Here is a 13,891-nt window from a genome sequence, read left to right as displayed (position 1 = left end):
TTGTAACTTGGTTAAAGAGACCAAAACTCTATCTGGTTTCTAAATCATGGCTAAAAGGTAGAGTATGGGGAGGGTTTAACAGAGAACTGTAAAACTAGAATGAAAATTAAGTTAAACCCAGATTGCTGAGCCAACCACCTTCACTAATGAGGTGGCAGGGAACATTCAGCACAGGAACAAGCTTTTCACCTTTCCCGATTCATTAAAGCTATCCCTGACAGTAATTTCACAAGCACTATGGCATCCTTGAAAACCATGGCATCTGTGCTGTCATAAAATGATACACTCTTAAAAATTGCTATATTCTCAAATACTTTGTGGTTCGTTGATGGCATCAAGAGGATTTTACATTGGGAGAAAATAATTTTAATACATTTATTTGAAACATTGCTGAGGAAGCATTTGGCACAATCCCTATTCTGCATTGCCTGGTTAGAGTGGGGAACATTTATTTCAAAAATCTGGGCTTCACTTAGTTTTCATTTGTGCAGAACAACTTCAACATTTACATTTTTTTTCATTTTATTATATTTCCTAAATGGACTATATATACATGCTGTACACATACCCCTACACTCTCTGGGGAAGATTAGCTGTTTGGCAGGTGCAAATATTTGTCAGTGTAATTTAGGCAACTTGGATGCATAAACATCTAAGTGTGCCTACAAATCAGGTACAAAGAGCTCTAAGTGACCCAGGGCTCAAACCAACAAATGTTTGCACACTGAATAGCTTTCTTCACATGAATGATCCCATTCACCTAAATGTGAGCTACCCATATTAATCAAGTTACTAAACTAACTATGCACATGACTGGGTCCCTAAACTGCAAGTGCAAAAATGGAGCCCTGGTAAAGCCAGGCCTGAAAAAAAGCTGGCTCTTTATGGACCCGGTTTATGAGTAAGGTATTCAGCAATTGTCAGCTCTTCTTTCTTGCACTTCCTCTATAGCATCTGGTTCTACTATTGTAAGAGACAGGATACAGAAGTTCTGCTCTGAGCTGGTATGGCAATTTCTAAGTAAGGTACGTTCTCCATTGCACAGTTTAAATGAAGCTCAGAAATACAAACAAAAACTCAAAATGCAACAAAATTCAAACCACTGACAAAGCTGGGAGTTTCACTCTACCTTGTGCCAACATCCTGGTACTGGCAGTCCATCTGGTCCCTGAAAAAATTAATTCACAGGTATCATTTCTATTGGAAGTTACCTGACTTTCATGCTGAAAAAAACTCAGGCCATTCATCATGATGATGTAAGATTCAGCAGAACAACCGACAAAGACTGACTAATTACCATGCAAAAACATATATTTGTATAAAAACAAAAATACATATGCAAGAGAAACAGTTAGTTATCAGGAGCAATAAAAAAACCTGGAATCATGGTGAATTCATTTCACAACCTGATTTAAAAGGCTGTGGGGTTTATGCGGTCAGAAGCATGTATGGAGGGAATTCTGCAGGAACACAGCTCTTGGTGGTTTTCTTGTTTTAGTTTTTTTTTTAAATGAAATCTCAGTTTCTCTTAGTCTGATCCTGCAACACTTAATCCCTTTGAGAAGTCCAGAGTCGTTCCACTGATTTCAATAAGATTTCACTTAGCTTGTAAACTCTCTGGGGCAGGGTCCATCCTTTTGTTGTGTTTTTGTACACCACCTCACACAGTGGAGTCCTGGTCCATGACCAGGTTGCCTAGGCATTACGGTAATACAAATAATAATGACTCATGGCGTAACAGACTACTCAGTGGGAGTATGCGTGTAAAGATTGGGCCTTTCATGCTTAGTTACTGACAGAGGTATCAGAGTCCTGTAAAGATCAGAATGGTGGTAAAGTTTGGCTATAGTGAGGGGAAAAAAATTAACCACGTGCATGTGACAAGCAAATTAATTAACCTATCCTTAGAAGGGAAAGGGGCTAGATGTGAATATGAACCAACTCTCCAGTTCAAAGCCACATTGGAAGAAATAGTAGATTAAGTCACCTATATATACTCTGTTTTTGGTGCTGGATTTTTAAAGAGCATGAGGTCCATCTCTGTGCATTTCTGCATATGTAATTACTGTGGGTGCGCATGTGAAAACTGGGTGTTCACACATAAGTCGGTAGAAAGGTAACTAATTAGCTACTGTGTGTGCAAATACCAGGTCTGTGTGCACAGTCATGGTAACTCTGGGTAAATATAAGTGAAAAATGCACATAGACTTTGGGCTGCTCCTTTTAAAAACCAGGCCGCTACTGCCCATCATTTCACAGCCTATTACTTATATTTTGCATTAACTTTCATAAGTTAAGATAACCTAACCTACATGAAGCCCAGTGTGACAGATGTGGCAGGGGAATGACACCCTCCCAACATTACGCATGTTATGATACACAGGTCATGCTATAGTAACACATCTTTTATATCATTACAGAGTGATAACAACATGTTTGGTCTTTGTGCTGCTTCCACATAAAACTTTGAATTTCTGATGAAGTACCTTTGAAAGAGAGCACTTCGCCAAACCATTTGAACACTGTATTTGCTAGAGGTAAATTCCTGTCCTCTGCTGCAGGGGGTATAGTGGGATAGGAGGAGCTTGGAGGATTGGAGTAGGAATCCCGCTCTTACATTCAGACGACCATCAGTCAAAGCCAACCCTGAGCCTACTCTGTGTTGTCCTGCACTTCCTGCTGGCAAGATGACTCAGGGTTCAAGTATGACCCATTCTCCTTCCTTGGCTTATTAAGTACAGAAAAGTCAGCATCTTGCCCCAGACAGGAACTTTTCATTAAAAATATACAACCCATATATTTATTTTGGCAATAATAATAATAATAATTAATAATCACCTGCATTTATATTGCACCTTTCCTCCCAAAGGATCCCAAAGCACTTTACAGACGTAAAAACTAGTTTGCAAACACTACACAGGGAGCATGCTATCTACTCCTGGTCTGAAACCTGTTCAGTAGCACACAGCAACATTATGCAGCAGGTCAGAAAGTGCAGGATGACAACTACTCAAACGAAGGGTCTTGAAACAATAAGGTATAGGTTAATCCACCAGTGCCGCCCAGATGATTCAGGGGGCTTGGGGCAAAGCAATTTCAGGGGCCCCTTCCATAAAAAAAAGTTAGTTTTGCTGCCCCAAGCGTCGAAGAGAAAAAAAAAAAAAAGAGAAACTCAAGTCATGCCGCCGAAGAAAGAAGAGGACAGGAGGACCCGCCACCAAATTGCTGCAGAAGACTGAAGCGGAGCCATTGAGCTGCCGCCAAAGTGCTGCCGATGAGGAAGAGAGGGACTGAAAGACCCGCCGCCGAATTGCCGCCGCCCTGTCTGTGGGGCCTGGGGCAAATTGCTCCCCCGCTCTGGACAGCCCTGTAATCCACATGCATAGTAGTTAGGAAATGGAAATACTGTATCAGCAAGTGTATATACTGTCTACATGCAGAAGAAACAAGATTCCATCTATAGTGAATACCATTAAAATCTTGATAGTTACCACACCTCGGTATTTACCTGTACTGAAGTATTCCCTGTAATTTGAATGGGAAATACTTTGGTAGATAAAACTACTCTGAGGGGCAAAGGTCAAAAGTTCACTGGGGTCCCCCGTATATATTTGACAGGTTTCAGAGTAACAGCCGTGTTAGTCTGTATTCGCAAAAAGAAAAGGAGTACTTGTGGCACCTTAGAGACTAACCAATTTATTTGAGCATGAGCTTGAGCTGTAGCTCACGAAAGCTCATGCTCAAATAAATTGGTTAGTCTCTAAGGTGCCACAAGTACTCCTTTTCTTTTTGCGTATATATTTGGTTTCCTTGATCCATGTAGGAACCTGTTTAACTTTGTGGAAGAATGCCTGTGTACTGCCCTTTGATTGCTTGGAAGAAAAATATAGACCAGCTAAACATGCATATTTTTCTGTGTTTTTTACAGCAAACTCCTTCAGTTGGCCATGCAGAGTCACTTTCCACAGCACAGCCAAGCACACACATTTTCACATAATCTGCACTTTAACCTGTTGACTTGACAGCCAATATGTGCGGGCAACTGGATTCTGACACTGCAAATGCTCTTTCAATGCATGGCCTGTCAGTGTACTCCTATGACCACCATTCCATAGAAGTACAAACTGGCTCTGAATCTAATGTGTGTTTCCTTCTCTCTTTAGGGGAAGGCACTCATATATCCATCATGAAAGGGCTTTGCAGCTGCAGAAACAATTAGACATAAGAGCCATGCAAGAAAGGAAAAGAGAGGAGATACTATACCAAAGGGCAGGGTATGCTCAACCCATTCAGGCCTGGTAAGCCTGGCTCCCCTTTATCGTCTTTAAGATTACGTTCTCCCTGTTTAAAAATGAACTGCTTGTTGAGATTGATGAAGGACACAGAAAAGTTACTTAAACAGACATAATTTAACCAGCAACAGAAAGAAAATGGGTTCAAATTACTGTAAATCTATTTTTGATTACAAGAATAGTAAATTCATCTAGACACTATCAACTCTGTCATCAGACAAGATTCTTATAACTTTGTAACAGCAAAGTTAAAACCATGGAAGTAAAATAATTTGATATACAAAGAAAGCTGATCTACAGAAGCCAAAATGAGTTACAAATGCTGGTATAGCTTATGCCAGTTTCCTGAACAAAGTAAGATATGCCGGCAAAAACACTTCTTTGCTGGTATATCTGCATCTACACCAGAGCTTTTGCCAGCACAGGTAGGGAGAAGGTAGAAAAAAAATACCACCTCTCTGACTGACAAGCTGTGCTGGCAAAAGTTTTAAGCGTAGACCAGGCCTAACAAAGAATCATTTACTTTACCTTGTTTAAAGCAAGTACCTCACAGTAGATCACTATGGCTGGAGTAAATTATAACCACTGATTTGAACAATGTTCCTTTAATAAATAACAACAGTAACTTTCATCCATAATTCTCAAAGCATTTTACCAAGATGGATAAGCAACAACATACCCATTTTACAGATACAAGGAAAACAGTAGTTTAGAAAAGGAGGACTATCTTGACCTGAAGAAGAGCTCTTTGTAGCTCGAGAGCTTGTCTCTTTCACCAACAGAAGTTGGTCCAATAAAAGATATTAACTCAATCACCTGTCTACCTTGACATAAAACAGAATCTAACTGTTCTATCTAGGCCAGTGGTGGGCAACCTGTGGCCCGTAGGCCACACGCGGCCAGTCAGGGCAATCTACTGACGGGCTGTGAAACAGTTTGTTTACACTGACCGTCCGCAGACACAGCTGCCTGCAGCTCCCATTGGCCAAGGACGGCAAACCACAGCCACTGGGAGCTGTGAGCAGCTGTACCTGTGGACGCTCAGATAAACAAAGCATCCTGTGGCCCGCCAGCGGATTACCCTCACGGGCCGCACCACTGATCTAGGCCCTATCAAATGAATGTGGAACTCTGGAAACATACACAGTAAGTTTGATTAATGTTGGTCTCGAAAAACCAGCTGTTTTGAGGAAGTGGAAGGAAGATTCTCTGATTCTCTCTCACTCTCAACTGGTCCCAATTGCTATCTGAGGAGAGACAGCCCTTTGGTGCTAGTCGCTGTCCCACTCTGAGAAGCTATCAGAGGGACCAGTCAACAGCATGCCTTCTCGCCTGGACTCACTGACAGCTTGGGGAATTCACAATGAAAAGATGCCTCTTGTACATGGTGGCACAATGTGCCAAGACTGCCAAACCAGCCCTAAAACATGGCCTTTGGACTAATGCATGAACTGTCCTTATTTCGCAGGAAAGGGTGTGTAATTTTAACCTGAGTTAATTTATAAATTGAGAAATTTGCACTGCAATCAACTATCAATTTCCGAAGGAAAAAACGGGTCAAATTTAACCCAGTGCAACCTCAAGTAATGTTTGGTGACTTGAGGAATGAATCTGACTCAATATCTAATCTTCTCACAGTACCACATTGTCCTCCATATCCCCAAGATTTGAACAGAGATGTGCTGGGCTAAAATCTCTCACCACTCTTTTAAAAGGGTGAACTATCTACTGCACATCTATCTTTGATTTTTAAATATAACGAGAAGGTCCTTAACACAAGATCCTTATCTTTATTACTGCAGCCAGTTCTTATCTGGCAAGTAAAGGAACATGACAGTGAGCCGATATGTCTTGAGCACTGATGCCTCAGCAGTGCAGATTGAAAGAAACACTGAAAAAAAAAGTCAGAAAACAATAGCAGTCTGCTCTGATCTAGTGAAAATTAAATGAGCTGTCAAACAGAGCCCTCCAACAGACAGCAGAGTCAAGAGAAGAGTGTCATGGGTACTCTTGGTGACATGGAATGTAAGGAAAAGCTTTCGCCTTGTGCAAAACAATGACATACCACTGGACAAGGCTGATCCAACCCAGGCGGGCCTGGTTCTCCTTTTTGCCCCTTGGCTCCTTTTCTGCCAGGTATTCCTCTTTCTCCCTGTTGACACAATAAAAAGATTAAGCCACACTGGACACAGAAGGATGACAGTTCAATTTTAATGTGAGAAAGACTTCCAGGGTTACCATTTTCATGGAATGATTCACAATGGGGAATAGATACACTGAAGTAGTTACGCTGATACAAACCCCATAATTAGAACCAGTCGGAAATTTTCCAATGGGATGGGTTGCTGTTGGAAAATGCCGATTCATCAAAATCTAAATGTTCTGCTGGAATGTTGATTTTGATGAATTTCCATTGAAAAAGAGGCATATATGTATGTATGTACATATAGATACACACCAAAAAATGTATTTTCATGGATAAACTTTGGGCAAACAACTTCTTCTATTTACATTGTTTTAACCTTGTTGGCTTAAAAGGGTTGCCATGACTGTGGACAAAATCTGGCCCTTTGTGACCAGAAAAGATATAAAATATACTGACCTTCTCTCCCCTTTCACTTTTATCTCCTTTCTCACCTCGTAGTCCTGGGAAACCCTATCAAGAGAATTTTAAAAATGAGAAAGGTATTTGTAAGTTCAGTTCCAAACAACTCCATCAAATGCATGCTAGCTCACAAGGTCAATTAGAAAGAAATCACATACTTTACACACATCAGTGGCTGATTTCTTTGGGGGAAAGCTCATGGTTTAATATACCTTAATGGTATCCTATCCCCTGGATGGGGATTTTAGTTATTCTGATACATTCTTAATGAAGTTGAAATTCCTCATCCAGCTATTAGGTAGCATTCAATCAAGCTGTGGCACAGTTACATCTGTGGGGCATGAAGTAGAGTGGTCTAATGGCTGTACTGCAATAAGTGTGTTACAGTAAGTCCACTTCTCATCCACCAGATCTCTCCTCTGGGCACAGCAGATTTAATTGAAAATGAGAGATAAAGTGCTATATTTCCTATATGGAAAATAAGTATTTGTAAAATTAACACACCACCCATTTTAATGTTTGATGTTCCCAGATGCCACAATTAAAACAACATATCAAATACTTACATCTAATCCTGGTTCCCCTGGCTTGCCCTGGGGTTATAAAAAAAATAAAGAAGAAGAAAAGATGTCACGTTAAGTGTCTCTTATGTTGTATGTAAACTTAGAACTATTTGGCAAAATAACTATGTCAACTCTGTGTCTTGTAGTTTTGTTGGGACTCAATATAAATGTACATAACTAATATTTAAGCAAACAGCTGGAGAGAGTTAAAGGGAAAGTATTTTTTGCAGCTCTGATAGGCAAATGATTTTGTATTGTTGTTGATAATAATGCTCCTTAATGCAGGTGCATGTTACCTGGGAACATGGGGAATGTGGACAAGTTAAACAGGACCATTTAGAATCTTCTGTGTGTGACAAAAGTAGGTCAGAATTGTCCCTGGTGTAACTCTATTGACTTCCAATTGATAGGAAGTGATAGAGAAAGAAAGAGAGAGAGAATTATCGGGTGGCTTGGAACCGTGACCTAAAGCTAGCTAGATCTAGATGATAAGGGACAGTATCACAGAATGCAGTTGTACATGCATATTAGATTTCTGTAAAGCAAATTTTGGGGAATTAAGAAATCTAGCGAGAAAGGTGTAATGGGAGAAAGCATTAATATCTATTCACGTGGAAGGTGGTTGGAGAATTTTAAAGATACTAATTACAGCACAGCTGACTACAGACTCCTTTGAAAAAGAAGAAATCTAGTAAACTAACCTCTTTGGATTTATACCAGGGATGAATTTGGTTCAGTAAGTCTATGATTATCTTTATCTTTTTAAATACAGTAATGTCCTAGAGAACACAGCATCTGAGATTGCCATCATTTGTGTCATACACATCTACTAGGAGAATAACAAATGTGTGCACAAAAGGAAAACTGGAGGGAGGTAAAGGGCCTTATGCTGCATTCTGCTGCTCAAAACCACATTTGGCTTACCTTTCTGTCTTATGAATAAGCTCTGTAGATGGAACCCTGCTCAGCCTATAAAGCTCTCTCATCAGATATCTATTCGCTAGTGATTTAAGTCATCTGAATATATGAATAAGTCTGAATATATGTACTATGATATTTATTTAACAGGGCTAACAGGAACCCAGTGATTGCTGAGGACTCTATGGCTGACAGTCTACTTCTCAGCAAAAATTGGATTTTTTAATAATTAAAATGACAATATAGTCTATAATTAGGGTACATTTGGTTCAACTTGAGAGTTAGATCTTTAGGAATTCTCTTCACTCCATTAGCTAACTGGCTTAGGAGATGGATGCCAAAGCAGACTGCAGAGTAGATTTCAAATTAATTTAATATTTTTGTGTCAAAGTAAAAATGTCTCAAAGCAGGTGTACACCCCTTAAGGACTGATTTCATTTGATTATGAAGTACTCATAATCCAACAATTCCATGGGTACCTAGGACTTCCTTTGTGTCACCATGCTGTATGCTGTGGCCACTCTGAATGTCAAAGAAATAGCAGGAATAGAACTAAGATCCTGCTGCTCCCAAAACACAGGCCTCTGCTACTTGAGCTAAAGGAGCACCTGTTAGCGGTTAACAGTATAGTGCCTGTGACCCACAGTTTTAAAATTCTGATTATACCCAGTAGAGAGCAGGTTTGCATATACACTCTAGTCAGTTCATTATAATTACAATATATTTTCATCTTCCCTTTCCCTACTGAATTATTACCTTCTCCCCTTTGGTGCCTGGTAAGCCAATAAGTCCCGGGGGACCAGCAGGACCCTAAAAAGAAAAGTGATCTATCAGAAGGATTTGGAAAACTGATACTAAAAGTTTTTTTGTAGCAAAAAAAATACAAGCTAGCAAATTTCCCACATACAAACCAAGCTACTCACAGGTGGCCCAGCGTCACCAATTGCCCCTTTCTCACCATGGTCACCTTTTTCTCCCTTTACACCATCCAAGCCCTGCATGAAAAGATGGTGACAGTTACCAAGGGGAGAGCATGTACATAATAGCATTGGACTGGGTAGGTTATAAATACCCTGGGCTCAATTCTTTTCTCATATACTTTGGTGAAACTGCCATTGAAGGCCAGAGGAATTGTGCCAATGTGACTGAGGACAGGTCAGGACCAATGTAAAAGTGAACTGCATTATCTAGGATCAGGATTACAGTACTTGGACAAGGAAAAGGCCAGTTACTACATCAACTCCATTTCATGCAAAAGCAGTACAGTCGATACCTCTGATCTATCTGAAGTTTATCTCCCTGCCTCCCTGTAAACATATCATACTTTGCATTTATATATACAGTTGGACAGTAAGTTTTCTTGAATACATCACATGAGAAATATTTGGAACTAAAAGTTTAAATGTGTGGGTTAGGAAACAGTTTACATCACATGTTCTGCGCAGAGTAACAAAGAGGATTCAAGTTCATAAGTCGATTTGGAGGAAATATTGTTGATACAATATGGGCCTAATTTTCAAAAATGTTGAGCACTCACAACTGCAACTGAAGGCAATGAATGCTTTTGGTGCTCAGCAATTCTAAAACCCAGCCCCTGTGTTTGATCATAGCCCTTTTTTTTCTCTCTCAGTCATGCACCAGCAGCCTGGAAGTATTGTGTGACAAACACTTAATTTATTGACTCACCTTAGGACCTGGGATTCCTTGAGGACCCTGCAGGGAAGACAACGGTGTATTTGAAAAAACAGATTTTTAAGTCAATTAAATATAATCAAATGCAATTCCCCAATCATTTTTTGTGTTAGACCCACAGATCTGTCTTTGGCAGTGATATATTATAATTATTTAATCTCAAACATTTCTTCTCAAGGTGGATGGTAGTTTTTTGTCTCTCTCAGACCAACTCAATAGGAATGAAAAATCATTTCTTGCATAATCACACAAAATCCTTGGAAATTAACCTCGGATAAAGAAGGCTACAGAAGGCTTTCTGAAGAGGGAAAATTATAAAGCGTTCTGTTGCTTAACCTGTACCCCAACATTAATATCCTTTTGAATCCAAGTGAATTGGAAAAGACCTTCAGGATCCCTTCTCCTGAAGCTATAGGTGGTATCTTAATTAAACGGTCTTTCAGAAGTCCTCCCTTATTCAGTGCCTCAGAATAGTTCCCAAGACATGCTGCCTCCTCCTCCCACCTACAAATGTGATCAGTACATTGACTAGTCTGTAATCTTCTGGCACATCTCAAGGCTCTGTTTTGTCCTATGTTTGCCACCTCCCAGACATCTTAGAGGTCTCTGTTGAAGAAGCTCAGGGGGTATCAATCCTACAATGGCAAAATTCCCTTGACTTCAGTAGGACCACAATCCAGCCTAATTTGTACGTGTGTATATGCTGATGACAGTTCTTGCCATTTCTATTCCTAAAATGCTGGGGCATGCGCTGATATCAACTGCAAATACAAGTCTTAAGCCCTATGATACTTAAGCATGTGCATTTGCATACAATTACACAAAAGTGCTGAAGTACATTCCTGAATCAGGGCCTGAAACACAGCATTCATACCTTTCTAGAGAAAAGTTTACAGAACACAAGAAATAGTGCTCAAGTTAGTTTGGGAACCACATTATGGCCCATTAGTCCCTAATTCTTCGGACTGCTCAATGAAGTCTGAAATGCATAGGATAGCAGACAATAAAGTGCTTCCTTTTTTAATAAATTTAATGTGTCAGTGAATTTTCAGACATTCTCTACTGTAGGTGCCGTTCGTCATAAACTTACCATAGGGCCTGGCAATCCAGGGGGTCCTGGTTCTGGTATAATCTGAAAATAGGAATTTCATTATATATTAAAGTGGGTTGTTAGCATGTACTGTATTGTGCCATATTAACACATGACTAGTGTGGTCATTGATTATTGTTTAACTAGTTTTAGTTAACAACACCTGGATTCACAAAGGGGCTTGTCAAGGAGGAGAAGAATGACAATTGCTGGACCAATATGACAGCTGAATTATGGGATATTCTAAGATGGGTGCTTCTCAAACACTCCTATTGAAGTTCCACTTTAATTAAATATTGATTGGGCCAGAGAAAGCAAGAATGACTCTACAGGCTAGTGCATTCACTTGCAAGGTGGCATTTCTCTACTCTAACCTCTTCTCCCCATCAGGCAGAGGGGGAACTTGAACTAGTGGTCTACTACATCCCAGGTGAGCACCCTATCCACTGAGCTAAAGGAGATCAGGGATGTCCTCCCTCCCGCTCTCAGGATTTTGTGTAGAGCTAGGTGGCCTCTGAGCATACCTACCTGACGGGGCCCTACAGGCAAGTTAGGCGTAGAGTGCCTATCTTCCTCCTGTTCTTGGATCACGCTGGGGCCTAGAGGCAGGCACCAAGGGAACTTTTACTGTAAAAGTTTAGGTGCTGAGTGAGTTTAGGTGCTTACAAGGTGAGGCAGCAGCCAAGCTGGATCATAGTGGTGCCTAAAAACAGGACTTAGGCACCTAAGTACCTTTGTGGATCCGGCCCTAAACAACTGAAGAACCTATTCAAACTCAATCCATTTTCTAGTCACAAAATACAAGTGTCTGAAATGTGATTTCTCTAATTTTCTTAGGAATCTATCCCTTTTCATGCAGACCTGAGAAGAATGGCTTCCTATTTGACTAAAAGCAAATAATCTCAGTTCTGGTGTAATTAATAAAAAGCTTTAATTGAAACCAACTTTAAAAAATAATTAAAAATGAGCAAACAAAATATATGTGTATATACTATAAAACGGCAATAAAGTCACAAGAATAGCACTTAATTACCACATCGCTGCTCAACACTTCAGTGATCAATGTACAATCCAAGGCTAAAAAGAACATTAACTTTGCATCTGTGACGAAGAATTGTGCATCAGTTCTAGTTGAAAATGCAGTGTTTTGCTCATTACCATTACTGTACCTAAAGAACTAAAAATATAACTGCAGCCTATGCACACACCGACTTCTTTTAATACTGATAGCATCAACAACACTGTGCTAATGTCTTACATGATTGTTCTGCAAACACGGGGATCCAGTTTCTCCTCTCTCTCCTTTTGGCCCATCAATTCCCTAAATGGTAAAAATATAATGCTGAGTTTACACATCCCAGGCTTCCAAAAAGGCTATAAGAAGAGAGAAAAATATATTTTCTTCACCTTATCCTGAAGTCTTTACTCAAGCAAAATTCTCATTCACTACAGTGGGACTGTTACATGAGTGAAGGGCATTTTGCTGAAATAAGGTTTTTAACATGGCCTCCCTACTGGGAAAGCTACTGTTTCCATTGTCTTGCTGAAGCTCAGGGATGACACAGACTTGTCAGGCTCTGATCCTGCATGTTGTGTTCTGCATGAATAGACCCGATCCCCCCCGCCATCACCACAGAGCTGCACTGATTTTCACCCACATGGGGCAACTTGCACCATTGGATCCTTAATGTTTATGGCTCTGATTCAGCAAAGCAGTTAAGCACATACTTAACTCTAAGCCCTAAAAAGGACTGGAAGGGACTTCAAGAAGTCATCAAGTCCAGGTCCCTGGGCTGAGACAGGACCAAGTAAACATAGACTATCCCTGACAGGTGTTTGTCCAACCTCTTCTTAAAATCCTCCAATGATGGGTATTTCACAAATTCCCTTGGAAGCTTCCAGAGTGTAACTACCTTTATAGCTAGAAAGTTTTTCCTAGTATCTAACCAAAATCTCACTTGCTGCAGATTAAGTCCATCACTTCTTGTCCTACCTTCAGTGAATACAGAGAACAACTGATCCCCATTTTCTTTACAACAGCCCTCAAAATATTTGAAGACTATCATGTCCCCCCTCAGACTTCTTTTCTCAAGACTCAACATGCCCAGTGTTTTTAACCTTTCCTCACAGGCTAGGTTTTTTAAACCTTTTATCATTTTTGTTGCTCTCTTCTGGACTCTCTCCAGTTTGTCCACATCTTTCCTAAAAAGTGTGGCACCCAGAACTGCATCACTTAGGCACTGGCATGCCTAAGTCCCACTGACTTCAAATGGCAGTTAAGCACGTAATTTTAAGAGCTCTGCATGGGTCTATGAGAACTATGTTCTTTGGGGAGCTGAGAATGTGTTTCTTCAACTTCCATCGAAAACCTCTTGAGACATCACACATTGCTCCTTATTAAATCAACACAATTCTGTCCCCTCAAGTGAGTTTGCTTCACATTTTCCAAGAGCTAGTGCATTTTTCAACTTACAGTACTGATGGAAAACAGGTTGAAGAACAAGGTATCTTTCGTGACTGCTACTCAAGATACAAAACACATAGATGGAGAAAGAAGAACATGGGGAGAATGCCTAGCATAAGTTTGTACAATAATAATCATATCTTACTGTACTGTACTGATTATAGTATTACTGATGAAGAAACAACACTGGTGGTGAACATGCAGCTCACTCCTTATGCCCCTCGCTAAAAATGTACCTCTTCTTATTCAGTTAATCACCTTTGTTTT

The 13,891-nt window shown here is 40.1% G+C and overlaps 1 protein-coding gene across 1 annotated transcript in view; it reads right to left on the bottom strand.

Annotated features, from left to right (window-relative positions):
• Positions 1-13,891, bottom strand: part of COL23A1 (collagen type XXIII alpha 1 chain) — a 356,401-nt gene that overhangs the window by 7,707 nt on the left and 334,803 nt on the right. Inside the window, exons 20-29 of the mRNA XM_084637721.1 lie at positions 12,419-12,481; positions 11,161-11,202; positions 10,065-10,091; positions 9,302-9,373; positions 9,135-9,188; positions 7,464-7,490; positions 6,895-6,948; positions 6,358-6,444; positions 4,264-4,341; positions 1,130-1,168 (exon numbers count right to left, since the gene is read on the bottom strand). Of these exons, the coding sequence (XP_084493847.1) occupies positions 1,130-1,168; positions 4,264-4,341; positions 6,358-6,444; positions 6,895-6,948; positions 7,464-7,490; positions 9,135-9,188; positions 9,302-9,373; positions 10,065-10,091; positions 11,161-11,202; positions 12,419-12,481 (543 nt within the window). The remainder of the gene's footprint in view (positions 1-1,129; positions 1,169-4,263; positions 4,342-6,357; positions 6,445-6,894; positions 6,949-7,463; positions 7,491-9,134; positions 9,189-9,301; positions 9,374-10,064; positions 10,092-11,160; positions 11,203-12,418; positions 12,482-13,891) is intronic.

Source organism: Lepidochelys olivacea, assembly GCF_965140295.1.
Source record: "Lepidochelys olivacea isolate rLepOli2 genome assembly, chromosome: 8".
In the NCBI taxonomy this organism is placed as follows: Eukaryota; Metazoa; Chordata; order Testudines; family Cheloniidae; genus Lepidochelys; species Lepidochelys olivacea.
The sequence above is the reverse complement of the archived record's forward strand: the minus strand, read 5'-3'. Positions and strand labels throughout refer to the sequence as shown.